Below are 27,997 nucleotides of genomic sequence, written 5' to 3'. Positions count from 1 at the left end.
TACAGTTTCTAAAACAGATCAGACATGGGAAGAGGCGCATAGTTCTTCACATAACACAGTAAACACCAAGTTACTAATGAGTAACGGCTACGGACGCGCGACGGGTTTTTGCAATGAGGGGGCAAAATTTACAACTGTCACCGAAAACCCACTCAACCGGGCCGTGTATTGTTCTGGCAAGGCGCTTAACAACGAGGCATTTTTTTCAGTACAGCTGTTTTACGTGTCTACTGTGATGTTTTAGTTGTCCACATATATTTGTATAGTTATTAAGCCATGTAACGCTCGGAAAACATGGAATTTTTCCGAGCTTTCTCTTTCGAGAATGTCCATGGTTACCGCAAAGGTCCATTATGTCACTGTCATTGTCATTGTCATTGTCATTTGTGTCATTCGACCTGCTAGAATGCATTATTCATATTTAACGCATGACCTATTCCATGCCGATTACTTGCATATGCTGCGAATCAGCTGATGACTGTGGACATGATGGCCACAGGCATAGAGGGACCGGGTGATGCTGTAGGTCAGCTTCCCACGCGTCACCACAAACCCCACGCCCAATGTTGGGACCATCGCGACCCGCCCCATCCCCCCCCCCCCCCCCGACATGTCTGTGGCGCCGTCCCTGCTGACAACGATGATCGGTTTCTCGCTGGCAGAGGTTGTTCAGGTGCGCCATCGCTCTGATTCGAGCTCCAATCGAGCAATGGTGCGGCCAGGGGAGCGATCAGGGTGCTGTCGGGCCTGCGGCCACCAGCTCTTAAGTGCCGCTTGCGGGTCACTGAAAGGTCACGGCTTATTGTATTGGCGGCACTGGGTGTTGAACGCCCCCGGCAACGCGGCGCCAGGGAGCGATAATAAATGGACTCAGACATTGGTGGTAAGCCGGCCTTGCATCGTTTGTTTTGTTGTTTTGGTTCATTTGAGCAAATCGCCTGTTTCTTTCTGTTAGTCTGTTTTCTGTTTGGGGATATTTTTCGATATGCTAATGGCAAAATCCCGCAAGTCCAGCCTTCAATCACCTCACAAAACACCTGGAAGTATACGGCAAGAATGCTACGGTGCGATGTGGGAGTTGGTGTAGTCCAAGAGAAAAGGGGCAAATCAAAATGTTTTTTTTCAAGCCAGATGACGGTTTGCATAGACCAGGCACCAAAATTCGCGATGTTGTGTTCCAAATAACGGTTTTGTTGCTCTCAGATTTATCAGAATTTCACCATTTGTAAGGACGTATTTTCACTTATGTGGGAAAGCTTGTACGCCCATTTCTTCAGAGGTCCACTACCAGCCAGGTAATAAAGGGCCTGTAATATCCTCCTTTGAATTATTGTGAGCCTGCGACGCAAGACAAGCATTCCCCTAAGCACCCAAATGCTAAACTTTTGGTCCCTCCTAGAAGAACACAGAAAAGGAAAGCAATAACATTGGTGCCAAAGAAAAAAATCAAAGATTTAAGAAAAAAAGAAAGAAAAAGAAAGAAAAGAAAAAGAAGTTTCAAAGAAAAAAATCTGCTTGAGACGCGTACATGTCTGAAAGCCATTCATCGTCAGAATTATATAGCACCTTATGAGGACGGCAGAATTAACTGGCAACAAATTGCATTCATATGAACACACTATATGTGTACGATTGTCCGTGCATCTAATCCATTTGTGATAATAACGACTCGTCTTAATTATTCTCGCGCAGTGACTAAAATGCTCTGCTCATACTAACATACAGGACAATGACAATATCACGAGCAAATATTCCATCGGCAATTCAATTAAATGGCTTCAACCATTCAGTAAAACTATACCCCATATTATGTTGTGGCTACGGCTGAAGATAAGGCTTGTGGGGATTAGCAGCTTTTCAAGAACATTTTACTACGTGGTGCGGCGGATTTTGACATTTAGGCGGCGGGCATGCGACGGGTTTACGCAATACCAAACATTGCCAACCGTGCACGCAGCTATCCTATTCAGATTTCATGCATGGCGGAGCCCCATCAGTGCCAAGCATGATCATCGTCGTTATCACCACATCATAGCTTGTTCATGCAGTGTTTATCATCCGTATCGCCACATCCTTCTCCATTATCAAAATCATAATAGTAGTCATCAACATAGCAGCACTTATCATCTTCATCACCCCATAATTGTTATTATCCAAAACATCATTGTTATCGTAGTCATGACCATCATCACCACCGTTATAACCATAACAACCACCAAAATCAAAATCATCATCACCACCACCACCATGGTAATCCTCACCATCTCCACAACCACCGTCATCACCGCGCCCGTCTTCCCCAGCACCACCTGGCGCCGGATCCAGTAACGATCGAGCGCGTCACCGGGGCACGTGTCAAGAATTGCCCAGGGCGCCGCCGGGTCAGAGGTTGGCGCGTGCAACATCGATCGCCACCTGTTGCGGCGCGCGGCACCGTCGACTAATAGTTCGTTAGGCCGGCGGCGGCGTCTTTCATCGGGCCGCTGGGCCACAAGACGCCAGCTCAGATCGGATCGCCTCGCGCGGAGCGCTCCGTTCGCGGCTGCTCGACGATGCGCGTCACGGTGGGGGGGGACATCGAGGGAGGGGGGGGGGGGGGGGAGGGCGCCGTGGGCGTAGGACGCGGCGTGGCGACTTGCGCTGTGTGAGGTAAGCTGTGGCAAAACGTTGCTGTGAGATGGAGAAGAGAGCTGATGTGGCATCATGGTCACTTGGCGTAGTTGTCATTCAGGCCAACGTCAGTTGGCACACGTCTATTCCTATGCACTACAGATGCGGTTATGTCGGTTGCGTCAATTACAGTGACAAGGCGAAGTGCCGTCGCTAGATCTGCATCATTGCCCGACAGGTTGGTAGACAAAAGACGTGGTATTGACGTGTCCAGTACTTCCGAGGAGTCTGGCAAGCATCTTAGATTCAGACAGCTTGTCCTTCATCAGCATGGAAATAATAGGACTAAACCCAGAATTTTGCAGAATTATCACAGAAAAACTGAAATTTTATTCACTTGTGGGATGGCACACGGATAAGGCATTTTGCAACATTGTTGGTGTTTTAGCGCACTGTTCCACATTTGACAATACTGAGGCATGCATCAAATATAATCGGAAAGGCTCACTCTTAACTCCTAGCATGCTTTCAATTGAAAAAACATTGCACGTAACACAAATATTTCACCAATTAGCAAATATGTGTCATCCCCAATACGTCATCGTTCTATTGAGCCATGGACTATTTTCGTAACGTCAGAGCCGGTGCCAGAATTTCCGTGCCAGAGTTGCCGCTGTAGCGAAGAGGCGTGACTCACTTGTGGTAAATCTGCGCCTGTAAGGTGGCGATGTTGAGTTATCGCATGATTCAACGCATGAAAGCTACGTGCGTGCGTTTTCACCGTTTCTCGTGATGCATATGTTTCTGCGATGGCGTTTTCCTCAATTGCATTTGAATTTTCGATTGCGGCGTTGTTCCTGAGTTATTCAGTTCTCAGCCAATTCTCAGCCGCATACTTGTCGTATCTAGCAATCGCCAAAATGTCTGTGTTATCTATGCTGAAATGTGATTCGTGTTCGAGGCATGCCATCAGCAGCGCAATCTAACTGGTAGCCAATCGCGTTTCATTGTTGGGACATTACTTGCTGCACCACCGCAAATACGAATGTTCGTGTGTCCATGGACCATGGGCGCAATACAGCCAATGAGGTGGGGTGTCCCCGTGCCGTTTCCATGACGTCATAATGTCTGGATGACTTCCCATAGGCGACGCGTAAAAGACTGCACAAGTTCACGTGCACCAAGCTCAGAAATAACAGCATTTGAGGTCCTCAAAAGGACATGGCTTTAATCTGCAGGAAATGAGCATGAAAGTGACTATCTCATTTCAAGCCAGCACACAAATGCGCGGCAATCCTTTCAACTCGAAGGCAATTCAACGTGCTGATCCTTACACTTGCCGACAGTCAGCACAGGGCCCCAAAAAACGCTGTAGTTGAGGCGCCCTTAAGCCCCAAAAGTCCGTAAATAGTTCTCAATTCCCACACTAACTAATACTACCGGAATGCCAGCAAAATCTGCACATCGAGCATGGCCACTTCCCAGCGTCTATTATGATGCCTGTTCCTATCCGCCGTGATGTTCCAGACCCGCCTGTGTTGAGACCAGTGCTAACGCATGCTCCTGCAATGTTCTCGGTAGTGGTCTATCGTGGTTTCAGGTTGCCGGGGTACGGACTGCTGGCTAAATGCGGCCGAAAAAAACTTTTTTTAATTCCTGGGACATTGCAGCACGGACTACAAGCTGTTCGCTTTTATTGGTGCCTTCGTGTCGATCGGCAAATAACCAATCAACGCACAGGGTAAAGTCAAACCCACCACGGTTTAAACTTACATGGCGAAACTTAGAGAGCACGCGTGCAATTTTACCTTGTAAGCCTCATCGCTATTGAACGGTTGACCCATTTGCATTCTGCGTTGTACACATCATCCACTGTCCGTGGAGTTATATTTGTATTCGTTCTTGAATTGTAGAGTAATACACCTAGCACAAGTCGCGCTCTAAAACTCCAATCAAAATCATCGAGTCCGATCAGTTGAAACAGGTAGATAATCATTTACATTCGAACATATGATGCCACAAGTAGTTTTGTACACATAGTATTATTTTAACACGGGGCAACCCAAAGGAGCATTCGGTGAAGCAGAAAGCGAGCATTTGCTTTGGGTCACAGGCTTGTTGTTTGCTACGGAATAATCTGTTCTATGCGACTTGCGTCAGGCGTGCCAGCCTTTTAATCAGTTTAAGATTATCACCAGCTTAACTCTCCAGCTCAAAACCATGGAAAATATACGCGCTTGACTGGCTGGCGTGCAGCTCCACCATGCGGTCAAACAGGGACAAGCACGCTGGAAGTCTGCTTTGTAAAAAAGTGCTCTGCGAGATCCTCGATACCGCACGTTATCAACCAACTGGCCAGCAGCTTACGGGTCGATGTCGGTGGGCCTGTCGGGACACTCGTTTGACGATAACGACACGTTAGGACAGCATAAAAGACGTGTTAAACAACTGCCAAAACGTGTTAAACAGCAATCAAGACGTAAGTTGTTAAATGCTCTTGCGAGGAACACCCCACGTGTAGATGAGACGGTACTGTTAGCCGTATTCCTCGTAGAATAGTCTTTCTCCTGGTCATTCTACGAGGAATACGGCTAGCAGTGCTAAGCGTCAAGACGTGCTTAACACCGCCCAAGACGCGTTAAACGGTGCCGCAGACGTGTTACACAGCGCCCAAGACGTATTCAGTGCATGCTATGGAGGCGTTTCACGCCCACACATCAGAACTAAACATTGGCAGTGAACCCGTGTAGAAGCTGTAGGATTCTTTGGTCCGTATTTTGATAGCATAAATAGGCTGCGTTATACCCTGGCAAGGCGGGTTCGATGCCAAGTCGAGATGCTTTTACTGAGTTCGGATACCTTGGGCGGCAGTCAACTTTGGTTCACAATGATGCGAATAGTTTAGATCGGAAAATAGTAGTCTCGTGCAGTCAAAAATAATGCTATTGGAAGCTGGCTAATTCAACCGACTGGTGGGTTCAGAGCTGTCCGCAAGAATGTCACTTATAATGAGCGGCTGGAACGGCGGTGATACATGCAGGCGGTCGATAGATGTGACCAGTAGAGTCATCCATTTTCCACGTCAACCAACTCAACTTCACCAAAAGGTAGCTGGAAGATAGCATTAACATCAGATCAAAATGCCTCTAAATTTCTGAAACCTGGATATTTCGATTATGTGCATGCATGAAGTTTTGTCAAAGTGCTCATGCCGAACGCATATTTAAAACATTTGGCATTTCTCGATCATCCCTGCGTGTAAACTCATCGAGTCGATGCAGCCAATTCTGCAAGACCTAGCCGGCCGTTGACTGTGTTGAGGGGCAGCAGGTGGCATATTCTGGTACATTTTGGTGACAGGTCCATCTCCAATGCCCTCCTTCTGTCGTTTCTCACTTTCAATTTGAGACTGACACTGTGATGTATAAAATGCGCTGGCTGCGTAGTCTGTAGACGGCTAGTATGTTCTTTCACATTTGTTTTACTATTTCTTCGCATCAACACCGGTACCAGACAAATCCACGTGCCCTATATTATATTGCTAGGCATTGTATGGACTTTATGTATTGATCTACTAGCCAACACACACTCGGGTAGGGGTCGCAACTCGACCCTTACACATCTGAAAATACAAGAAAGCTAGAATCTCCAAATGTTCAGGGCAGATATGTCATTATGTTCAACTCATCTGCGTCAGAATTTGATGTCCCTAGGTAGTGACATCTTGGCCATGAAGGGAGAACAAGGTCAAGCTCCAGATCAGCGTCCGAAGTGCCGTCAGACCTCCCCACGCAGCCGTCGTTAACCTAAATGCCTTTTTTACAGCAAAGGGTCACTGATGTAGATATAAGATCAGCGACCTTTTTTGACGTTGAAAAGGTCAAGGTGACCAAAAACTTTCGAGATTGTTTGGATATTTCAATTTAAGATCAACATCAAGAATCCCTCTTGTTGGCATGTTCCTCAAGCAATATGTCTTCTCAGTTCGGTGATCTCCCGTGAAATTTATGAAGGCGTCGGGCGATAAAAAAAACATGATATAATATAATATCTAATCTACAATATTAAGTTACAAGTTGAAATATTCATCAGATGTCTGTTCACGTCGATGTGGTGTAGGGATCCAGAATGAGCGTCAAAGCTATCCCATTAAGTAACTTTTCCAGCAGTGAAGTAGTTGGAGTTTGGCTTTGATATGACCTTCATACCAAAAACAAGGTCAATGCAATCAGTCAAAATCCTAGTTTCGAATGCCTTATTATCCAAGAACCCATCTCAAAGCTGGAGGACGCCGTTTACCATTGGTCCATATGGAGAGGAGCCCGTCCGCGCTCCTGCTGCCACCTAAGGCACCGCAGTTTTTCTTCTTTCCGTCAGATGTCAGCACAGAACAGGGGCTGCAGTGTGTGAGCTGGACGTGCACCGCTGTGGCCATCAAATGCTCCGAGTGCATTCACGTCCTGCATGCTCTGTATGAAGGCTGCTGTTACGTCATCCCAGACCAGGACAATCCTGCAAGGTATGACGTCACCTCAGCCTTGACATGACGTCACTGTCGGCGGATGACATGACGTCACCGTCCAGCCAGGCGGTGACGTCACCGCGGTGGTGGTCGGCGCCCAACGACGCTGCTGTGGGGGTGCTGGCGGTGCACACCCCGAGCACAGTCAGCGTCGTTCGGTCCATCGGGCCGCCACGGTGTCCGCCCCCCCCCCCCCCCCCCCTCCTCCCCGCCGCTACAGCCGTGGCCAGCGCGACACGCTCTAACGTGTGAAAATGGTGTAATATGAGGTAATATACATGGTAACGTAACACGCAATGTAGAATGGCATCACGAGATGAAAGGCTATGCTATACTTATATATGGCAATCTGAATACAAACATGAATAGATTCGTACTGTTACCAGCTCCTTTTAACTAGTGTTCAAACCTCATTCAACTGCTTGAGCCCGCATTGATAGCCTTAAACACGCATTGACGGTTTCGACGTCATCTTTAAACTGGCATGGCCAGATAAGCAACAGGTGATCAAACCAGCCATTGGCGAGGCCAGATAAGCAGCAGGTGATCAAACCGGTCATTGGGGAGGCCAGTTAAGCAACAGGTGATCAAACCGGTCATTGGCGAGGTTCGCAATAGGCAATGGCTAACGCCTACCCATTCTCATTATACCCTACCCATTCTCATTATAGGCCATTATACCATACTCCATCCTCATTGTACCCTGCCCCATTCTCATTATACCCTTCCCATTCTCACGCTTTGTTAGACGTAGGTGGCAGTCATCGTCACCTTGACGTGTGCGACAATACGATTGTGCCATCTGTTGATAGGTTTCAGAATCACGGTTTATTCCATATGACCACTAGCCATTTAGGGAATTTGACCTGCCCTGCTTGTCCACAAAGTGCAAAAAAACCTTCCCATTCACAGGACGCAGGAGATCCTCATTAGAGGCCCTGAAACAGGAACTCTCATTGTGGCATGGACCCCGGACATTGCAAACCGCGGACCCCGGCCTCGTTTCTGCTTGGGAAATGGGTTTCAAGGGTTCAGACGGGCGTGAAGCCGTCTGTTCAGTGCTCTTGGTCTCTGACCGACTTGGACACCCGGCTTTTCTCAGGGGTTCCTCAAACGCTGAGAGGATCTCTGACTGATATTTCAGGTCAAGACCCCACGTGCCGCGATTTTTTATGCAACCTACAGTCAATTCTTCGGGCCCTTATGCCCTCCGACCAGGCCTTTGATCTTCGGGTGCAGCGACCGCCCGGGCCCCCCTACGGGCCTCACCGAACACTTCCCTTGGTCTGCTCGGGGTCCTTGCGAGCACAGGACCCTCTATTAGGCGTTGTGGGCCCCTGACAGAAACAAGGCTCCGACCATCGTAAATCAATGACCCCGGCTTTATAGATAATTGGGAAGTGAGCCCTCAAATCCGAACTAAAAAACCCGAAACGAAATCGACACGGAGCCAACTGTGCGGTAGTGGTGATACCTGACAGACATATAAGCCGATATCGACCTAGGGGGTCCCGATTGGCGCAAAGGGTTCTCTGGCCGATATTCGAGGGTCCTTCTTCGCAGTCCGGGATCCATGAATAAGACTCCGATCAGCTCTTTATGTCCTTAGACCCTCCAATCGTGCCCTTGATCGTCGGACCCGGTTAGCCTTCTAGGCTCTTAGGGCCTCCTCAAGCATTGTCTCTGGCCGATTCAGCTCCCCTTGACAACACAGGGCCCCTGTTAGATGCTATGAGGCCACGAGCAATGTAAATCAATGGCTCAAGCTTCGCCCCCGCTTGGGAAATGGTCCCTTGGGTTCATGCTGCAACGGAGCCGACTACGTAACTGGGGGTGTGTGACCAAAGTATAGGCAGTTATCGAATCAGTGGGCCACTGATCAGCGCGCAGGCCCCTCTGGCTGGCATTGGAGCGTCCAGCCGGCCTTTCAGACCCTTCGGGCCCTCAAACCGGGCACTTAATCAAAAGTTCCGAGGGGCCTGAAGGGTACCTCGGAACCTAATAGGGGAACGTGCCTCCTGACCCCTGCCTGCGCTACTGGGTCTTAATACCAGCTCTGGGACGGGTCGAACTCCCGACGCAGCGCCCCTTCTGACAGCGCATCCACCACCGCAGTCTGCCAACGGAGGCCAGGAAGCGCCTTCCCCACCGCTTTCTTCTCATCCCCTACCACCAACCGACAGGCATCCAGCCGTCGCAAGAAGGCTCAGTCCTCTACCGCATCACCCCACGCCAATATCTCCCTCGACTCCATTTGACATGCTCCCACTCGCTGCTACTGGTGTGATATCCGCGCGCGCTCCCCGGCATCAGAAGACTGGCGTCGCAGTGACCGCTGACCGCGACGGCCGGTCAGCACTCGCCTCCGACGGTCGGCCGCAGAGGCGCGCCCAGGCGCGCGCACTGGTAACGCACCACACCACTGCACTTTACTGGCATATTTGACGCGCTTGCGACCAAAGTTGCGCCACGAATTTCATCACGTTTTCGCTTGCCACGGTGGTATCAGGCAGCAGGCGGGCGAGGCTTTATTGGGCGGAATAAACAAATATTTTACTTGAGGAAGGCTGTATGTTGATCTTTGCGAACGTATAAGATTTCTAGAGAAGGTACAGACAGCCCATGTGAACTGATTTATTTTTGCTATAGGGGTATCGAAGCTCGTTAACCATGGTAAGTCCTGGGATCGGAAACTTACGTCCATGTTGGTGATTGGAGGGGGGCAGGTGTGCCTATGTCTCTTTTTTAAGAATTGTGAGAACAACTCTGGGAATAACGGGCACAAACAGCCCTGATGTCTGCTAAAGTTAGTTGGTTTGTGTACAAATATGCATGAAGTGAGGACAAAAACTGTCATGTCAGGTCTGCTTATACAATGTCTGTGTTAAAAATGGAATAAATGATGATATCTGAACTGCCCCTAACAGAGGGCTGCATCCTTATACTGCTGTGGCACAAATCAGTTTATTTTAATGTGTTTTACCTCTAGTATGCTTAGCATGCTGTAGTTAAGTATGTTTTTATTCACTGTGGGTTAAGTACATCAGCCTTTGGATTTGCACTGTGAAGTCTAGAAGAAGCAAATTCTGAGATCCACATAGTTTTCAGCGTAGTAGTAATTTGCATTTGATCAGTGTCTGTGCCTTTTTTGTCCCCTGTTGGCTATTATGTTTATTGATGGATGTGGCTGCATTCTACACAGCTTGTTGCTCACATGCTTTAACCATTGTTTTCCAAACACAGGGGAAATTAGAGAAGAAAAAGGAAGCCAAACTAATTCACCCCAATAGCAGAAAAGCTACTGCCTTAGTCAAGAAGAATATCAGGTAAGATTTTTCATCAAGCACCCATTCCCTTCTTGTATTCGCTCACAAGCTTCCTAAGCAAGCCTGTTTTCTTTCCACCCGCAGCTTTTTTATGCAGGTTAGTTGGATGACTGAGGAACTTCTGCTAATCTGGGTGGAGGTGGATGGTCTACTCTGGCTATTTCTCTTACCTGTCTACCCCATTGCCTGTTGTGCTGCATGCCTGCTGAGGGTATGGTTAGATGGCCATTGGTGTCAGATGGGATGGTTGGTATGGTAAAGATGCTCTGTCTTTGTTTTTTCTAGCATGGCAGCAGTCTGTATGATTCTCTTGTGACCTTTTTAAAATGTCTGGTTTGCATTTCAAATTGTTTCTGTCCTAGACTGCAGCTGTGGGGACACATTCAGGTACTGGTTATGGCTCTCCATGCTCTGTGCGTGGGTTACCTTCAGTGCCTGGCTGCACTTGCCAGGCATTTCTAAAGTTTTACCCTTCCCAAGTAGTGGACAAGTGGAATGCACTCACATTAGGCAGGGAAACAAAGTATGGAAGCAGCAATGGTGAATTACATCAATTATGGAGGGAGTGTATGGTATAAATATGTCACCAACACATTTGTAAGAATGTGAACATCTTGGTTTTAATGGTATTTGCAGGGAGCCCAGGTGCAAGGCAAGAATTACTTCCATATTGTGAATGAAATTTTGCAATAACTGCATGCCTGTTTAACAATTTATTATTGCTTAATTAGTAATGTTACAATTATTAGTGCTAATTTGATACATTAACTTCTAATTGCCCACCAGAACTGCGCGACGTGAGGCGAAAAAGCAGCAGGGTCACCAGCACCTGCGGCTGCTGGCTGAGCGGCTCATCTGGTTCAGGGACCACCTTGACACTGACAAGCGGAAGTACTCGGTGGAGGAGACCCACGAGCTTATAGAAAGGTAGGGGCAGCAGTTGGTAATGGCAATGGTCCAAAGTGCTTGGTTCTGGTCAGTGATTCACAGGATCTGACATTGGTCAGTGATTTGTGCTATGGACCTGGCCATTGATTCACAAGGTATAGCGCTGGCCAATGACTGATGGTATGGGGTTATTCAGTGATCAACATGGTGTGGTGCTGGTCAATAGTTCACAGGGTATGGTGCTATTTAGTGATCAGCAGGGTGTGGTGCAGTCCAATGAACCAGAGCGCAGGGCGCTGACCGAAAAAAGCTTGTGATAGCGGTGTTTGGTGTTATGGGTTTGTCGATAACGTGACCATCTTGCGCCATTCTGAAAGACGCCAGTCATGGTCACAGTTGTGTGGTTAAAAGGAATGCTCCGCATTTGAAGATGGTGAGGGAAGCATCAGATATGATGAAAGAAGCTCACTTGTAACTGTTGGTGTGCTTTCAATTGCAAGAGCTTGCTCTAGGCAACACAATGTTGCTATTCAATGCGGCATCGTTCCGGTGCGTCATCTAAGGTGTTTGCGATGTCAGAGTTGTTGTCGGACTGTCCGTACGAGACGTGCCACTTTCGCAGACGGGCTAACTCTCACGTGGTGCGTTAACTTGCTGGGCGGTGGTTTGTTATCTTCACCCATCTTCACTCACATGCTTAGTTCGGGCGTTATCCTTAATTTGTTCGAGGCGTGCCGGTAGTGTAGTGGTTAACGCGTCTGCGTTAACCACTGCGCGTCTGGGAAACCAGAGGTACGGGGTTCGATTCCCCGTGGTGCCCGCCCCTCCTGCCAGGATGAGAGGCAGGCGACGCCATACAGCCTCAGCAGCTGAGTGCGTCGTAAAGCCCCAATAACACACACACACACATAAGTTATTCGACTTCCAGTCTTATTTCCGTCATGTTTAGAACTACTACCCAAATTCGTATATTATGTTTCCCAAACCGCGGCTCGTATTCGGCACTTCCACTCGATGCATTGAACAGGTTGAAGGGCAATTGCTGTCTGGTGATGCCATGAGTCGTACGACAGGCATGAATAGTTCAATGATCAGATTTGTCTTGGCCTTGAGCACTACATGGCCATTGAGGTGGCGGTAGTTGCGTGGCGTTTCTATGACCGCACGCATCCCTGGGTGACCTTCAGATAGGCTGCGCGAAATAGTCCGCACAAGCTCACGGTTATCAAGCTCGGGCATAAGTGAATTTTGGTCTTAAGAATCGCAGAACTGTGAATTGTATTGCATGATCTTCCAAATGGCTATCTCATTTCAAACCCCCATACAAGTGTGCAACACTCCCTTTCATTGTCAATGGTCAATTGTTTTCGAGGTCGGATCGTTCTATGCCGTGACGTGGGAATGACGTCACAGCCACTAACCAATAGGGTCATTGTTTCCATCAGGGGCCGGCGCAAGACCCGTGGAAGCCCTGCCTTGTAGTGCCTGTCCCTGGACTAGACCTCTGGGCTGGACCCCTGGACTAGACCCTTGCACTGGACCCCTGGTCTGGACCCCTGGCCTGGACCCCTGGCCTGGAACCCTGGACTGGACCCTTATACTGGACCCCTGGGTTGGGCCCGTGAACTGGACTAACCCATAGACGCCAGATGGTTGGTGCGTCTTAAGCCCAAACCAGCATCAGCACCGGACAAACCCGAAGCAGCAGGCCACAGCGTCCAGCCACCACGAGTGCCGCCCTATGCCTCCATCCGACAAGGACATTGCCCACACCGTCCTACGACCGGCCCCCAGCGGACGGCCCTGACCCCCTGACCTTGTGCGGGCCAGGTACATAGCGCGCCAGGAGGCGGAGGCGGCCCGCCTGCGCGGCGCCGCCGCCCCCCGCGGTCCGGCCGGCCGGCGGCCGCGGCCGCCTCCCCGGCTCGAGGCCATCGTGGCGGCGCAGCGAGAAGAGGCGGGCCAGTTCAGCCAGGCTGGTTTCGGTGAGTGGTGGCGGCCGCGGTGGTGGTGGTGTATTTTCTTCCTTGGGAGGGCAGGAGAGGTTACGAATGGGAGCCACGTAGCTCCCATGACTTGCGCGGCTCTGCCAGAAGCTGCACGGGACCCCGGGTCCCGCCACGATTTCATGTTGTTTTTTTTTAACCGGCTACAGCTTGATGTGTGCATTTTTGTAACTCACCACGGTTTGATGTTTGATTTTTATTTTACCCATTGTGGTTTGATAAGTACTTTTTTGGCGGAGGTGGCGGAGCAACGCGGCTGTCGCCGGCAGTGCTCGGGCGTGCCACTCGTGTCCCAGGAGGACCTGGTGAAAGTTGACGAAAATATCAACAGTTTTGGTTCGGGATTTTTGGCTTCATTTTCGGTTGGCACTCTCTAGCGCAGTGCACAACGCTGGTGCCCTCGTGTCACTAGTAGCACTGAAACTTCGTGGTTCACGACATGTAACGCTTACCTTCCATGGCACAGTGCATAATACTGGTGCCTTCGTGTCGCGTGTGACGGTGGTACTCCGTGGTTCATGGCATGTAATGCTTACCCTTCCTAGCGCAGTGCACAACGCCGGCGCCCTCGTGTCGTACTCCATGGTTTGTGGCATGTAATGCTTACCCTCCGTGGCGCAGTGCACAACGCTGGCGATGTCCAGTATCATGCGTGTCACGCCGGTGTTTTCTGGTGCAGAGTGCGTGGACCTGACCAGCGAGGAGGCCGTGCTCTGGCTGCGGACCTGGGACGGGCAGGTGAAGCTCGTGCCGCAGGTCAAGACGCACAAGTTCATCAGGGGACGCCTCGCGGACCCGGCCGAAAGTTCCGCCTCCAAAGATGGCCAAGAGATGGCAGGAGACGTTGACGATACGCCCCCGCTTGCTGACGGTGATTCGGGCATGTCTGATAGCTAGTGAATATATCGGGGAAACAACCGCCTGTTTTCCGCTGGGTACGGTGTAACATCGCCCCCAAATGACGTCAGTTGCACGGCAACATACCACAAACGAGCAACACCGTAGCAGCACAGGTGGCGCGAAATCGTGGAGGGTGATTACAGACCGAGCAAATGGCGGCAGGGCAGTGTTTTATGTGAACGGCAGGGCAGTGCGAATGGCGGCAGGGCAGTGCCCCCGCGAGACCGGATTTTTTTTGTGGATGGCGGCAGGGCAGTGCCCCCGCCGTCCCGCTCACAGTTCATTGTCTTTGCCATGTAACCGCGGCAGGGCAGTGTGGTGCGTTGGAGGCCACTGCTGTTACGCATTCGGTTTGTCGCGTCTTTGCCATGTACGAAGCGTGGCATCTTCGCCTTATCACACACGCGGTCGGTGTCTGAAACGCCGCCTCAGCTAGTACCGGGCTTATATTATATAAAAGAAGTACTAAACGGGCACACAACAATGCGGGCGGCGGGGAGCGGGGAGCGGGGGACAACACACGGGCCGGCCGCAAGGGGCGGCGGCACATTGTCGGGGTCACATGTAACACAACCGGGAGAGAACGGAAAAAGTTCACACAACACGTCCGAGATTGACCCCCGCTAGCGCGCCGCAAATCCGGTCTCGCGTGAAAGTGCTGTGATTTCGACGGTGTCGGAGCGACCTGTGCGCGCCTCGACCGCAGACCTCGGGTTCTATCCCGCGGCGAGGCGTTCGAGACGGGCCCGTGCGCCCGCGCAGTGCGTTTCAACATCGCCCGCCCCGCGAGCGCTCGGCCTCACGGCTGCCCCGGGGTCTCGCGCTGGCAGAGGACGAACGCAAGCGACGCTAGGCGCCTTAGCGAACCAAACCTGACATCGGCACTAATATTCTGACTTTCGATCGGAATTCACGGCTTAACGCCTTGGTGCGAACGTGACAGCGCGGGGGTCTGGACACGCGAAGGCCATTCAAAACGCGTTGCGGGCGGCGTGGCGTCCGACCCGCAAAGCGGAAGACCCCGCGATAAAACCAAAGCCCGGTCCTTACACCACGCTGCGATCTTTCTTTACGTGCTGCCTAACTGTTCGGAGCGAGCCTCCTTTTTGACAGACCTGACAGACCCTCCTTTGACAGACCTGGTGGCGCCTGAAGACGCCACCAGAGCGCAAACGAGTTATCCCATCGACGACGCGTTTCTCCTTCCCCGCCTCAGGGAACTCACCGGTACCACATGCCGGAGCAAAACACAGGACAGCGTGCGTGCGGCAGCGAAACGAACGGCTCCCGCCGAGGCACCACACGTGATAAGCCCGGCTTTCTGCACACGCAGAGCACTCGCGAACTAACGCGCGCGTGACAATGGCAGATCGACGCGTTAAGCACGAGCGCATTTTCTGTGCGACCTGACCTGGCACACTCCAGATCATGGCATCCTTCTCCAGCGTTGTAGCGAGTGTAAGCACTAACCTACTGAGACTACCCGCTAACATCTCGACATCACATTGAGAGAGCATTTCATGGAATAGCGCGTTCTCTTGGCAGGGGGCTCCACCGCACCCACGTGACCGCCCAGAGCACGTCCAGACGACACCTCGCGGTGCCACCACACTCATGCCCACGTCCTCAAGTCGCGCACAGCGTGATCTTCAGACCGAGCAGCGGCCGCGCCGGCCCAACGCAGACGCCTGGCGACGCGCGCGGCGGGACGGTGCCGGCGTCCCTCCGATCGCCGGTGGAGATTCCGGCCGGCGGCACCATCGACCGCGACCGCGTCACGCCGCGGCCGCGCCGCCCCGGTCCGGCGGGTCACGGGGTCTTCAATGGGCGCCTGTGAGGGTGAGTTACGGCGGATGCCTCGGCCACGGGCTGTCGCGAGGTTGCATGGCCTCAGGTGTGGCCTCCGAGGCCAAGGAAGCGACCTCAGAGGTAACGGCCGGGCGAGAGCTCGCGACAGTGCGTCAGTAGATACTATTTGCTTGGTGACGGCAGTGCCCCCGGGACGACGGTGGTCGTTCCAAAAGTCGCCCAACGACATCCGGTCAGGCGGCGGCCCGGCCGGTCCAGCAGCGACTTCCGAGACGACTCGCATCTCCCAGCGCGGCGGCCCCAAGACCGACGACAGGTCGCCGCGGCGACGCCGAGTCCGCAGCGGCGACCTCTCGTCACGTCGGTGACCCCGAGGTCAGGCCGGTGACCCTGAGGTCACCGCGTGACCTCAGAGGTCGAGCGGACCGGCCGGGGGGCGGGCCGCCTGCAGTCGCTGTCAGCGGCCCCACTTGGACTTCTGCGCGAATATATCAGCGCGAAGGTTCTGCGCGAAGCAGATGCCCAAAATCTGCAAAGGACGCGGTGGACTGTAAACCCGCTCTCCCTATCGGGGGGGGGGGGGGGGGGGGCGCCGCAGATATAGCCGACGATTGGCACGACCGACGTGTGGATGTGACATCTGGGAATCGGACGCGGCGGAGTCGCCTGGGTCGTCGCCGGCATCGGCGGCACTGAACTGGCTGAACGTTCAACGGGAGGGCGTTTCACTGAGAAACGCCTCTGGCCGCGCTTGCTGGCTCTACGATGTGGCCATCATATCCAAAGCGAGACGATGATGCGGCGCACAGATTTCAGTTGACTGTATTCAGGGGGAGAGGAGCCCCGTCCTGGCAGGACACGGCCGTACGCAATGATCGCGGCCCGAGTTGTCGGTATACTTACAGTGTACTTACAGTACAGAGTACAGTCGAGCCAGCACAACGCGCGATCTTTGCTGTACAGACAACTCATACACATGACACAGATGCGATACGCCAATACAATGAAGGGTAAAGAGGCAAGCACACGATGCGCGAGCTTATTTTGAAGTGAAGGTGCTGTACAGTCTCACCTGAACGTGGCCGCATGCACGCCCACTCACAGGTCTGCTTCTTACCGTGCTCGGTGAGAAAACGTCTCCCAACACAGTATTAGAATCGTATCTGCCGGCTCATCGACTGGATCAGTCATCAGTAATGCCACTACGCACTGGCGAGCGCAGCCAGCAAAAGTTCCCGCGACTAGCTTCGTACCCGGGACCTTTGGCTCACCTGCAGGAAGGCGATACTCACGGCCACACTGGCCACAACCAGCAGATTACGCTCGACCCACGCTTCGCCAGCCGTCAGGCATCCCTGGTCGTAGATCTTCTTCGAGTAGTCGAGCGGCTGAAACGGCCCACACGCTCAGCCATTGGTCGGAGCGACACTCGGCCGCCGCTGATTGGGTGCACAGCTGGCCGCTGGCGAGCGATTGGTCGGAGCGTCGCGGCCCGGTCGATGAGTGGTCCACGGAGTTTGCACCGGCCGATGGTTGGCGGGTCACGCGCCACTCGACCTCTGATTGGTCAGAGGGCTCGCGCGCCTGCACGTCATTGGGATGGCGAGCCAGTCGTCTGCTTTTGGTCGAGGAACTTGATGGTGTCCGGGAACTGGCGAATCACTACCACCACCTCAACGCGCAGGACCTCCGTGAAGGAGCAGGCAATCATGCGGGAAACCGAACGCAGCAGCACGCGGGCATCACAGCGTGCGGCCCAGTGCCCATCTGGCAGACGCGCCCACATGCTGTTAGCTAGCGTGCCTCGTGCAGCCCGGCCCGATGCCAACCCGCACGATCACACCTGCCCGGCAGATCCCTCGTGTCGACGACATTGGCGACCCTCCGCGCAGCAGCGTCGTGACGCGTAAGCAGCCGGGCTGCGAGCGTGGGCCTGAAAACCTTCCCGCCGATCGGTGGACAGAGCGATCCTCGCCGCTGTTGTACCTTCTAGCGCTGCGGCAGCTTTCAGCCGGGCGGGCGTAAGGGACGAAAATAATCACGAAAGGAGCCTTCTACCGCTCCGGCAGCTTTCAACCAGGCGGCCGTCGGAGATGAGAATGATCACACAAAGTGATCCGAGAAGACCTCGGCCTCGGTGTTTGGCTTCGGCGGGGTTTCAGTTTCACTTTGTGGCTTTTGACGTGCCCCGCGCGGCGTGCCAATCCGCTGTTGTCATGAGCTCTGCAGGCGAGGCGAGGATTCTGTGGCATCATTTTCGCGACGTCGTCCACATCTTGGCTCGCCACATGTCGAACCTTTCCCTCCAGATGATCGAATGCTTGATGCACAGACGCGCGGACACGTGGCGCACGACTGTGAAAGTCGACGGAGAATCCGGCACGTTCGAGACGAGTTGACTCAAAACACAGTGCCATCGGCGGCACCACACCACACCACGTCCCAGTCCGGTGTCTTCCGCCTTCCGAGTTTTGGGCCGATGCCAAACCTCGACCGCGATGACCGCGCCCACGGTGGGCTGTTCATGAGGGTCAGCGGATGCGCCGTGCTGCTCCCGTTCTTACACGCTCCGGAAGTTGGATTGTAGCTATCGGGAAACACGACAATAAATACAGAATACTTCAACAGCAGCTCAACCCACCGTCCGAGGGACTGCCCTATTTTGCACCAGTTTAAGAGATGCAAACTTGACCGGTCATTGGACCTGCTTTATTCGTGCTCTAGTGCCGCGAGGACCATGCACGCCCCCCCCCCCCCCCCCTCCTACCAAATAACAAACAAGGAAAATAAGGGCCGAACTAGGACCATGAATACACTAAACAGACGACCGAAGACACATCCACTCAAGTTTCCCGCCACCATCGCCAGCCCGCACCCGTAAACGTTAGCACCCGTAAGAAGTTCATCGGTGCCCCCCCCCCCCCTCCGTCCCGATAGAGCTTGCCTTGAGGGGGGGGGGGGGGGGCTACGGACGGTCCGACTGGCGTCACCTACCGTCAAAGCCGCTCGCCGCGGCCGGTAGTGGCGGCGGCGAAGTGCGCACGGAGCGAGGAAAGGACACGGCCACAGGCCGGCGCCGCGGTTAGCTGCTCGAGGTCGAGAGCGAGCGAGAGAGAGAGACTGCAAAAAGGACTACAAGGGACGCGAGTGACGTCACAGAACGGTAAGAGGTTGCGGAGCTCATTTGTGCCAGCAGCATGCTGTCTGATAGCACTTCTGCGCCGCGTTGGCATACAGCCAAGCAGGTACGAGCGACGAAACCATAAACAAAACAAATCACTTGCGTCACAGATGGCGCCAGTGATGCCACAGAGGAAACAACGCAAGCAGAAAATGGAGGAAACGGCGTCCATATACAACATACAACACAAACCGACACAAAAAGCCCGACCAGACCGAGGAGCATCAGCAGCCGATGAAAGAGGGCTTCAAAAAGCGAATCCCGCCAACAGACCAAACAGAAAGCGACTAAAAGGTGAAAGAGACCGTTCCCGAACGTCGCCCGGACGGAGAACGTCGCCGAACCGTCGTCCTCGGTCTACAACGTCCGGGACGAAGCATACTTCAGCCTGCAAAATCAAAGATGCAACACCCAAGATGCCTCACTCTTACCCTACATCAAAAATGCAACGGCCTTTAGCTACTACAGCTAGAGTGGGCGCGTCTCAGCCGTAGAGGCGGACGCTCCGAGGTCGCACGGTCCAGAGACGGAGAGCCCGGAGAAGGCTGCGGCGCAGCACACTGCGCCCTACCCGAGTGTACCTGCAGAACGGCCAGGGCCACCGTGGCGCCGGCTATCGGCACCAGATTGCGCTCCACCCAATCCTCGCCGGCGCGCAGGCAGCCGCGCTCGTAAATGACGCCGCTCCTGTCACCCAGCTGCGGAAGCGCAAGTGCACGGGCCGCCGTTAGGTGGCAGCGCGGTGTCGGTGAGAGCAGCTGCGGACTCCGCATCCGGAGGCATGCGTAGGCGCTTTTCGACCCGGTCAATGCACAAATTAGTAGACTGCTAAGTCACACTGCATTGCAGCATTCTGTCACCGTGTATGGCATCCCCTGGCATGCGTTAGTGATGGCGCCACCTGTTGGCATGCAAAGAACGCGAAGGCTTTCGCCACGACGCCAGACGGCAGCAGTGTGGTGGGTGCGGTTGGCAAGAAGCGGTTCCACACCCGTGACGGTCGTTGGTGAGGGGAGAAGCTAGGTGACCAAAGCAAACTGAGCCAAGGCGTGGTCCACAGAAGCGGACAGAGACGATTCAGACGTGGGCCTCAGTTGCAAAGTGCTGGGGTCATCAGCCAACGACAAAACGACAACGCATTGCTCTGACCTCGCTTTGAAATCTTAACGCGGGAGATGAACTGGGGGGGGGGGGGGGGGCTCTAGGGGGATAACTGCTGCTAACGGTAGCAGCAACTATCAGTCAGTATAAAGGCTGTACCATGGCCTACCAAATACGACCCCAATATGACACCCTTGCCAAATAGTATCATCCCTGCCAATCATCCCACACGCTGATTGAGTAATATATACGGCATGGTATATAAGCAGGCTTTGATCGTACCAAAATCCACCCGCAATCGTAGTAGGCATCGATGCAGAGCACGCGTATAATTAAGCACACTCTTAGCAAAGTTTACAATAATACTGTGGAAGGGACACGTCAGACAGCTGCTAGAATGCTGGCACAGAAAGTGTTTCGTCCACACACAGCATCGCATAAATCACAGCAAACACGCTGTTTTAGCAAAAACTGTTTCGTGATCCGCGGTACAAAACGCACCAGCACAATGCACCCGGACGTTGACATGGACGGCGTACAAACGGATTCCACGGTGAATGCACTTTGCCTTATCATCACCCACACAATAACCCTTTTCACGCCTGACACCTTATCAGACATATGACAATGTGTCATAGCTAGGAGTGAAGTCATCACTTACGTAATCAGGACTTCTCACGCCGTAGCCGCACTGCTTGTTCCTGATGATCTCCTGTGGGGGAGGATCAGAGCTGAGCTCAGTATCGCCCAAACGCAACATTTGAGAATCTGAGAATCGACCAATCGCAAGCCTTGAAGGACTGCGTGTCGACCAATCGCTTGCTTTGAAATGATGGAACCCTACCAATCACAAAGAGCTTTGGCAGTTATGATAATTATTGAGGCTTCACGTCTTTGCCAGGGCCATTTCAAGACAGGATGCATTCTTTAGGACTGCGACTTTAGGACTCCATGTGGACTGCGGTGGTGGCGTGGCTGGGACTCTAACCTTTGAGAGTCGCCCATTTGCAAGCTTCGCGGTGAGAGTCGACCAATCGCCTGCTTTTAAACGATGGAAGTCGACAAATCGCAAGAGCTTTGGCAACATGAGAGTCGATCAATTAGTAGCTTTGGCGGCGCGAGTCAAGCCATTAGCAGTTTTGGCAGCATGAGTCCGCGCCGGGCGCGGGAGCGCCTTTCTTCACCGGCTTTGGGTACCGCCAGAACCGGAGAGGCTCTTGAGCTCACCCGTTCAATGCAGCGATGAAAACCCAGCAATAACGCGTGGAGTTTGTGTCTCTTTTAGGAAGACCACGATCCTCTCAACCTCTGCATTGGACGGTTGCCTTCCGGAAATCAAGGCTGACGCTACTAAATAATGTGAAAACACTTGCGATTCCCCCTCCCCCCACCCACATGATCACACCACAGAGCACCACACAGTTACCATTCGAATGGCCCCCATCCCCACCGTGACCTTGGTGACCCGGCCGGCACGGGAGAGGGCAACACACTCACATTCTCCTCTGGGATGCAGCAGCTGAAGGGGACGCCGCAGGCCTCGCTGCTGCCGACGGCGACAGCCGAGCAGTTGAAGTAGCGGTTGCCATCCCAGTCCTTGGGGCCCTCCACGCCACAGCAGTGCAGCTGTGAATGGAAGATCGTGGCAGTTCAGGGCAGGGCAGGGCAGGGCAGGGCAGGGCAGGGCAGGGCAGGGCAGGCAGGCAGAGCAGGTAGCACGAACCAAGGCAAGTTGGGCAAAGGTAAGCTAAAAAGTAAACTGAGTTGGGTCAGAGCCACTCACATATCACCAGGTCACATCACGTCGAATCAGGGGCCAGGGTGAGTCAGGTTCGAGTCACTCACTTACCGTCATGCCAGGTGGGGCCCAGTCAGGTTCAGATCAGGTTAGGTTACAGCAGAACAAACTAAGTAAGATTGAGGTCGCTCACATCGTATCTGACCAGATATGTTCGCATCGTGTCAGGTCAGATCAGGTCAGATCATGTTAAAAAGAGTCAGGTCAAGACACAGCAAAGAATTTCAGATGAACTATGAGCCTGCATGTCTAGTCACACTCTGATGTGACCTGATGTGACAAGGGATGGTCAGAGCAGATAACATCAGGCCCAGCTGGACCAGGTAGTCAGACTTTTTAAGTCATGCAAATCAATATATTTCATTTAAGTTATTCATATCAGAGTTATGTCCCTTTTTTAAAGTTTGGTAGTTTCTAAGTTCTTTGTTATTATTATATATATAGCTGAAATTCAAGTTCCATGATATGGCGATGAACTACCTGAAAAGAAATTTAAAAAGTACACAAAAATTGAAAAAATCAACCACAAAAATACATGAATACAGAGAAGAAAATCAAAACAATACGTGAAATACAAAATAAACAAAAAGTAAGATAAAAGATTGAGCTAATGATGATAAAGGCCTACTTGGGCATGAGGCGATCCTGGAAAATCTCACACCAACACACAACCACACCACGCAGTTCCCCAAAAGATCATTCAGGGTAACTGTGTGCAGCCCCGGCACAATCATAAACAAACAACACGCTCCCGTCACCTAGATAAAGTTGTCGCCTCTTCGTATTGGTCACGTGACCGACACCTCAGCAGGGCCACGCGCCGTGGCTTTGTGATTGTTGGTCACGTGACCGAGGTCAAAGTCAGCTTGAGGTCAAGGTCGTTGTTGTCCATTGGTGTTTTCGGGCGCGTCGACTAAAGTGGTCATTTTGCGCCCCTTGAGGTCAAGGCCAGACTAGTCAGGTCATGTCGGGGTCAAGGTCAGGTGACCGAAGCTCAAACGCCGCGGCACGACCAGCATTCCAGGGCGGGAGAGTTCGCAGCCATGGGGACGGCCGTCACCGCCAGCCGCTCCCCGTTCAGGGAGCGCTCCGCCCGGAGCACCAGTTAAAAATGCAAGCAACGCATTGGTTGATCTGTGGGCAGCGTGTTAAAATGCAGCCATCGCAGTGGCTGATGGATGTGCAGCACGTTAAAGCCATCTCGGTGAAAGGCAACACCGAGGTCATAACAACGTCAAAGCCCCGAAGGAGGCAAAATCAGCGGAAGATCCGTTTTATCGATGAGCAGGAGACCAAACTTAGAACAGTCCAAATTTGAGAATCAGAAATTGTCCGCCAGTGGTACCACTCCTCGACTAACATCCTGAGCGTTGATACGGTCAACACCTCACGCTGGGCTTAGTGGGGCGTCCAGTTCCGCCTGCGCCCCGCGCAAGCATCCTCACCCAGCCTTCCTGTATCCAATCGATGAGGTTCTGCTGGTCGGGATCGTCACGGTAGTGGACGATGAAGGCGCGGAAGCCCTCGGTGGCCTGCTCCTTGAACCAGTCCTTGAAGATGAAGCACAGGATGCCGCCCGTCATCTCCAGCAGCAGCAGGATCGCCAGGCAGATAGCGTACTGGGGGCGCCAGCGTCAGCCGGTCAGTCCCAGCGCCCGCACGTGTTCGCGTGGGAGCGAAACGGCGCAGTTGGCCGCCAGCTGGGCCATCGCGTGGGAGGCCCGGGTTCGATTCTCGGCTGGCGCCAAGACCTCTGGGTGCTGATGTGGACAGTGTAGTTGCTTGCATTCCAAACAATTGAGGATGACATCATGCTGCACCACCCTGGAAGAAAAAGCTTGCATGGGCTTGTTTACATATGATACAGAATAACCTCCCCTGATATAATCCTTCCCATCTGTCACTTCAATCAATCAGATATCAATAGTAAATGCCCATTTGGGAGCAACATGCCTCCACACTGACATGCCATTAAATGCCAAACTACTGCATAGGATAGACATAACTGCACTAAGTTGGATACTGTGTGCACATTTGATGATGTTGCGCAGTGTATTTGTTATTCTGTGTGAGTTTAGGGAAGGCATGTTGACTAATTTATGCTCACTCAGAGCCATAGTATTTCTGCTCACTTCATAAGCTCTGGCCAGGGGTTTGCATTCTGACATTACCAGTAATCAAATTTTGAGACAAAGTTCATTGACTGAAAAGATGGACAAATATGTGGTAACAAGACCATGGCTCATAACAGGACACTACATGTTTATCACCAATGCAAAATGGCAGCAATGAGAATGACTACATAGATACGGCTATCGCAGACCACTAATGAACAATGGTGAACAATGATTACATGTGTGCATCCCTCACTATGCAAGGGTGCTCATGGCATGGTGGTTCACATGTCTGTGTTAGCCACTAAGCATCTGGGAAACTGGAGGCACTGGGTATGATTCCCTGCTGTGCCCATCCTTCATGTCAGGCTGAGAGACAGGTGATGATATACAGCCAAGTGCATGGGGACTGTTGACTGCAAAAGTCAAGCAGGGCCAAGGGATAGCATTAGTTCCCCAGTGTTGAACTAAGCCCCTCTGACATGATGGGGACACAGACAATTTATTTGCTGATAATATACACCATGCTGAATCCTATTCCTTCTTGTAATATGCACTATGACAAACATTATTCCTACTTTGCTCTAAGGATCACTCAAGAACAATCATGCATGGTATGGAGCCCACAGTTATTATGAAAAAGCCTGCGTAACTTACAATCCCTTTGATGCATGCTGCATTTGGATGAAACAAAACAAACAATGGAGAAACCATATGGAAGGTTGGAATTTTTCCTCCTTATATAACATGTTGTCATATCCAGCTCCCTATTCAAATAGCAATGAATTTCCCCACATATTCTATTCAGCATCCCATACCACTACACACTGTGAACATAACCATGCAAAATTGACATGAACTCTCCAATTTCAGACAGGTCTTGACAAATGCAAGACTGCCCATCATGCAAAACTGGCATAGTAAAACTACATAACAAATGCAGAACAAAGGCACAGAAAGTGGTCATTCTAGTTACAACAAAAGAGCAATGGCCATTCAGACTATAATACAACAGCAAGTCACATTTAAATTGTAATAGAACAGTGGCAATTCAGATCATAATTACTGTAATTGAACCTAGGAAGAGGACCATAAGTTGACATGAAGAACTCAGGGTGTTGCAAACACACTTGCCCTGAATGCTCAAACCACATCTAACTGACACTAGATCAGAATAAGGAACCAATAACATAACAAGTGAGGCAATATTTGATGTCTACTCATCAAGGAAAAAACTTTGGCAAACATTTAATGTTTTTCTAAGTTGACTTCAATGATTTTAAGCAGGCACACTTGTTGATAACTCAATGACAGAATTGGGGAATGGTAGGAAGGTGTAGAGTCTCAATATTTTCTATATAGTCTGTTATTTCCTATGAAGTCTCTATGTCTTTAGACCAAAAACCTGTTTCAACTTTGTTTCCATATACAAAGAAAAAAAACCATCAATCACAACAAAAAATCAGCACACAACAATGGAACCAGCAAACAACCTGCTTTGAATTTGAATCATCAATGCAAAGTCAGTCACCTAATCAAGTTTCCACAAAGCGACAGAACATCTGTGTGAACAGTGGTTACTCACGAATGCCAAGAGGCAGGTGTTTTCACGCAATGCTCCCACACATCCTGTGAAGCCGATGATGAAGGTGATGGCACCAACAATGATGAACATGAAAGCTGGATCCATTGGGATGTGTGTCAGCTTGCTGAGGTTGTTGAATGTGTTCTTCTCTGACCATGCCCACACACCGATTGCCAGGATGGAGAATCCCAAGAACTGTGAATCAGTCAAAAACAGTCAGTGCAATTGGCTTCCACAAAATTTGTATTGCAAGCACATTCTCAACCAAGTGATGAACCTTACTCTGTATATACATCTGCATGCATAACACTCTTTTGCCTGTCTTTGTCTTTTGTTTCATTGTAACACAACACAAGTTATTCACTGGAAACGAGCATATGTCAAAGAGTCATCAAATACTTCACCCTGCCTTTGTTTCCGTGAAGTCAATGTCAATATTTGAGTACTCACCCAAAATATTATATTAAATCCAAAAATAACATATTTTAAACAACAGCTGACTTCCGTTCGGTCACGCCTGTGTCTATGAGATGGCATAACTGGGAAGATTTCACAGCCTTCAGGGACTATACATAAAATCAACGGCCTCTTCTGGTTAACACACTTATGGTGTCCTTAGAACACTCAGCCAACACTTCACACAAAGCGCAGATCACTCAATCAACGCCCAACAATCGCTATGCGCCGCCTGTTGCGAGGAAAACAATGCGCGACATGGACAGAGAACACCCAAGGAAGGGCATAAATCAAGGACACATGAATGGGAACGAAGGTGTCTGGCTCCCCAGCAGGAAAATGGTGATTTAGCTGCATTGTTCTCGTAACGTTTTCGATTTTGCCAGTTATTTAGCATGCCTGCAATATTAAAGCATACAGGGCACGGGTGTCGATTGACATTATTTTGAGAGCCCTGCCCCCCCCCCCCCAATGTTAAGTTGAGCCCGCCCAGGTTGACTCAGCTTCCCCCAGGTTTTTGGCGGGAATGCTACAAAAAAATGTGGGTAAAAGATGATCATAACACAAAGACTATATATATATATATATATATATATTCTTTGATCTCGCGGCGAAGTGGCGTCTCTTGCCACTCTCATAATCAAAAATCACGGCTACTCTCACCATAAGATACAGATCGTCACAGCTAAGCGGATAAACAATGCAATAAACATTCCTAGCGCCATTAGACACGCGGTGAAAAGCTCTGAAGATGAGGATGGCCTGAATCCTTCATGGATAACCCCGTTCCCGTCCCCCACAACCGAAATGCGTGCCGCCTCCCATGACCGCCAAAGAAGAGCGTCACCTGTGGCCTAAGGTGGCCTCTAAAGCGGCGCCTTCGTGTGTCGATCAGAAGAGACGGCTGCGTCCATTGCCTGCTCCCTGGATCCAACCACGCATGACTTCTGTGCTGCCCGAATTAAATATTTTATAAATCGTACAACGATTTATAACGTACATTTGAGCTAAATCAAAATAAAGTGGGGATAAATCCGGTGAGAAATTTGGGGCAGGGATAGGCTGTCGGGCCTTCATTTTGCCCCCTCCCAATAATTTACAAAAATTAAGGCCCCTGGCGCAGGGTTGTAGTTTCCTATGCGGTGGTGGGATGTAGCCCTGATAGTATCTCATAGGTAAGGGACGTAGTAATATTTTTCCAGTGGAGGTGTCAACTTTTCTTAAAAATTTGCGAATCTGGGCCATAGTTCTGCGAAATCACCGGGTATCGAACGCATATCTATCACTACAGAGGAGTGTAAGGAGGAACGTTCCCATTAACACTCTGCTTGGTTACGTAACTGCATGGGACCAAATCCACATATTTTGTATTATACCAGGTACCTGCGGAGCACAAATCTTGGAAAAAAACAGCCTGGATAACAGGTCGAGCTATGAAGGCATGGAAACGAGTCTCTTGATAAAAAATCCTTGAACTTCAAAGGAAAAACCTCTCAACCATTTTAACACGCGCTCGGGTGGAGGGACCAAATTGCCCCGAAGGTTTTTCCGGAACAGTTTCCGAACGTCGAGGCGTAGCCAAACGAGATTTTGCATAGCCGTAGACAGTCAAATATCGGATCGTTTGGCACTTACAAATTAAGATGTACCTTGTAGGGTCGCTGACCTATGACAGGTCAAAGTAAGGTCATGGTTTCAGCG

At 51.3% G+C, this 27,997-nt stretch overlaps 2 protein-coding genes across 4 annotated transcripts; one reads left to right on the top strand and one right to left on the bottom strand.

Moving 5' to 3' along the window:
- The first annotated feature begins 9,633 nt into the window (after positions 1–9,633).
- Positions 9,634–15,105, top strand: LOC119104758 (translation machinery-associated protein 16). Its single transcript, XM_037228478.1, has 7 exons — positions 9,634–9,805; positions 10,376–10,458; positions 11,245–11,385; positions 13,177–13,204; positions 13,622–13,688; positions 14,032–14,223; positions 15,083–15,105. The coding sequence occupies exons 1-7, from the start codon at positions 9,803–9,805 to the stop codon at positions 15,103–15,105; spliced, it is 537 nt and encodes a 178-aa protein (XP_037084373.1). The 5' UTR covers positions 9,634–9,802.
- On the bottom strand, positions 14,681–26,566 carry LOC119104224 (tetraspanin-5). 3 transcript variants are annotated; one of them, XM_037227891.1, is made up of 8 exons: positions 26,291–26,566; positions 25,841–26,035; positions 23,587–23,760; positions 21,841–21,969; positions 21,005–21,055; positions 19,824–19,940; positions 17,333–17,449; positions 14,681–16,590 (listed from the first exon to the last, which is right to left on the bottom strand). In XM_037227891.1, exons 1-8 carry the CDS (start codon positions 26,375–26,377, stop codon positions 16,519–16,521), a joined length of 942 nt encoding a protein of 313 aa, XP_037083786.1. In that variant the 5' UTR covers positions 26,378–26,566; the 3' UTR covers positions 14,681–16,518. The 3 variants fall into 3 exon arrangements, with proteins under 3 accessions (XP_037083786.1, XP_037083785.1, XP_037083784.1); XM_037227890.1 differs by lacking the exon at positions 17,333–17,449; XM_037227889.1 differs by lacking the exon at positions 19,824–19,940.
- Between the last annotated feature and the right edge of the window lie 1,431 nt (positions 26,567–27,997).

Source organism: Pollicipes pollicipes, unplaced genomic scaffold (genome assembly GCF_011947565.3).
Source record: "Pollicipes pollicipes isolate AB1234 unplaced genomic scaffold, Ppol_2.1 Scaffold_6052;HRSCAF=7182_pilon_pilon_pilon, whole genome shotgun sequence".
Classification (NCBI taxonomy): domain Eukaryota; kingdom Metazoa; phylum Arthropoda; class Thecostraca; order Pollicipedomorpha; family Pollicipedidae; genus Pollicipes; species Pollicipes pollicipes.
The sequence above is the reverse complement of the archived record's forward strand: the minus strand, read 5'-3'. Positions and strand labels throughout refer to the sequence as shown.

Bases quoted from the DNA above. Each gene is read 5' to 3' on its own strand.
- LOC119104224 (XM_037227891.1), bottom strand. From the start codon at position 26,377: ATGCCATCTCATAGACACAGGCGTGACCGAACGGAAGTCAGCTGTTGT. The intron at 21,056-21,840 runs GTGAGTGTGTTG...CCTCCCCCACAG, and splicing joins GCTGCATCCCAGAGGAGAAT to GAGATCATCAGGAACAAGCA. The intron at 16,591-17,332 runs GTGAGCCAAAGG...CGTCCTTTGCAG, and splicing joins TGAGTATCGCCTTCCTGCAG to ATTTTGGGCATCTGCTTCGC.
- LOC119104758 (XM_037228478.1), top strand. The intron at 13,205-13,621 runs GCCCGCCTGCGC...TGTCGCCGGCAG, and splicing joins CGCGCCAGGAGGCGGAGGCG to TGCTCGGGCGTGCCACTCGT. The intron at 13,689-14,031 runs GTTCGGGATTTT...TTTCTGGTGCAG, and splicing joins CGAAAATATCAACAGTTTTG to AGTGCGTGGACCTGACCAGC.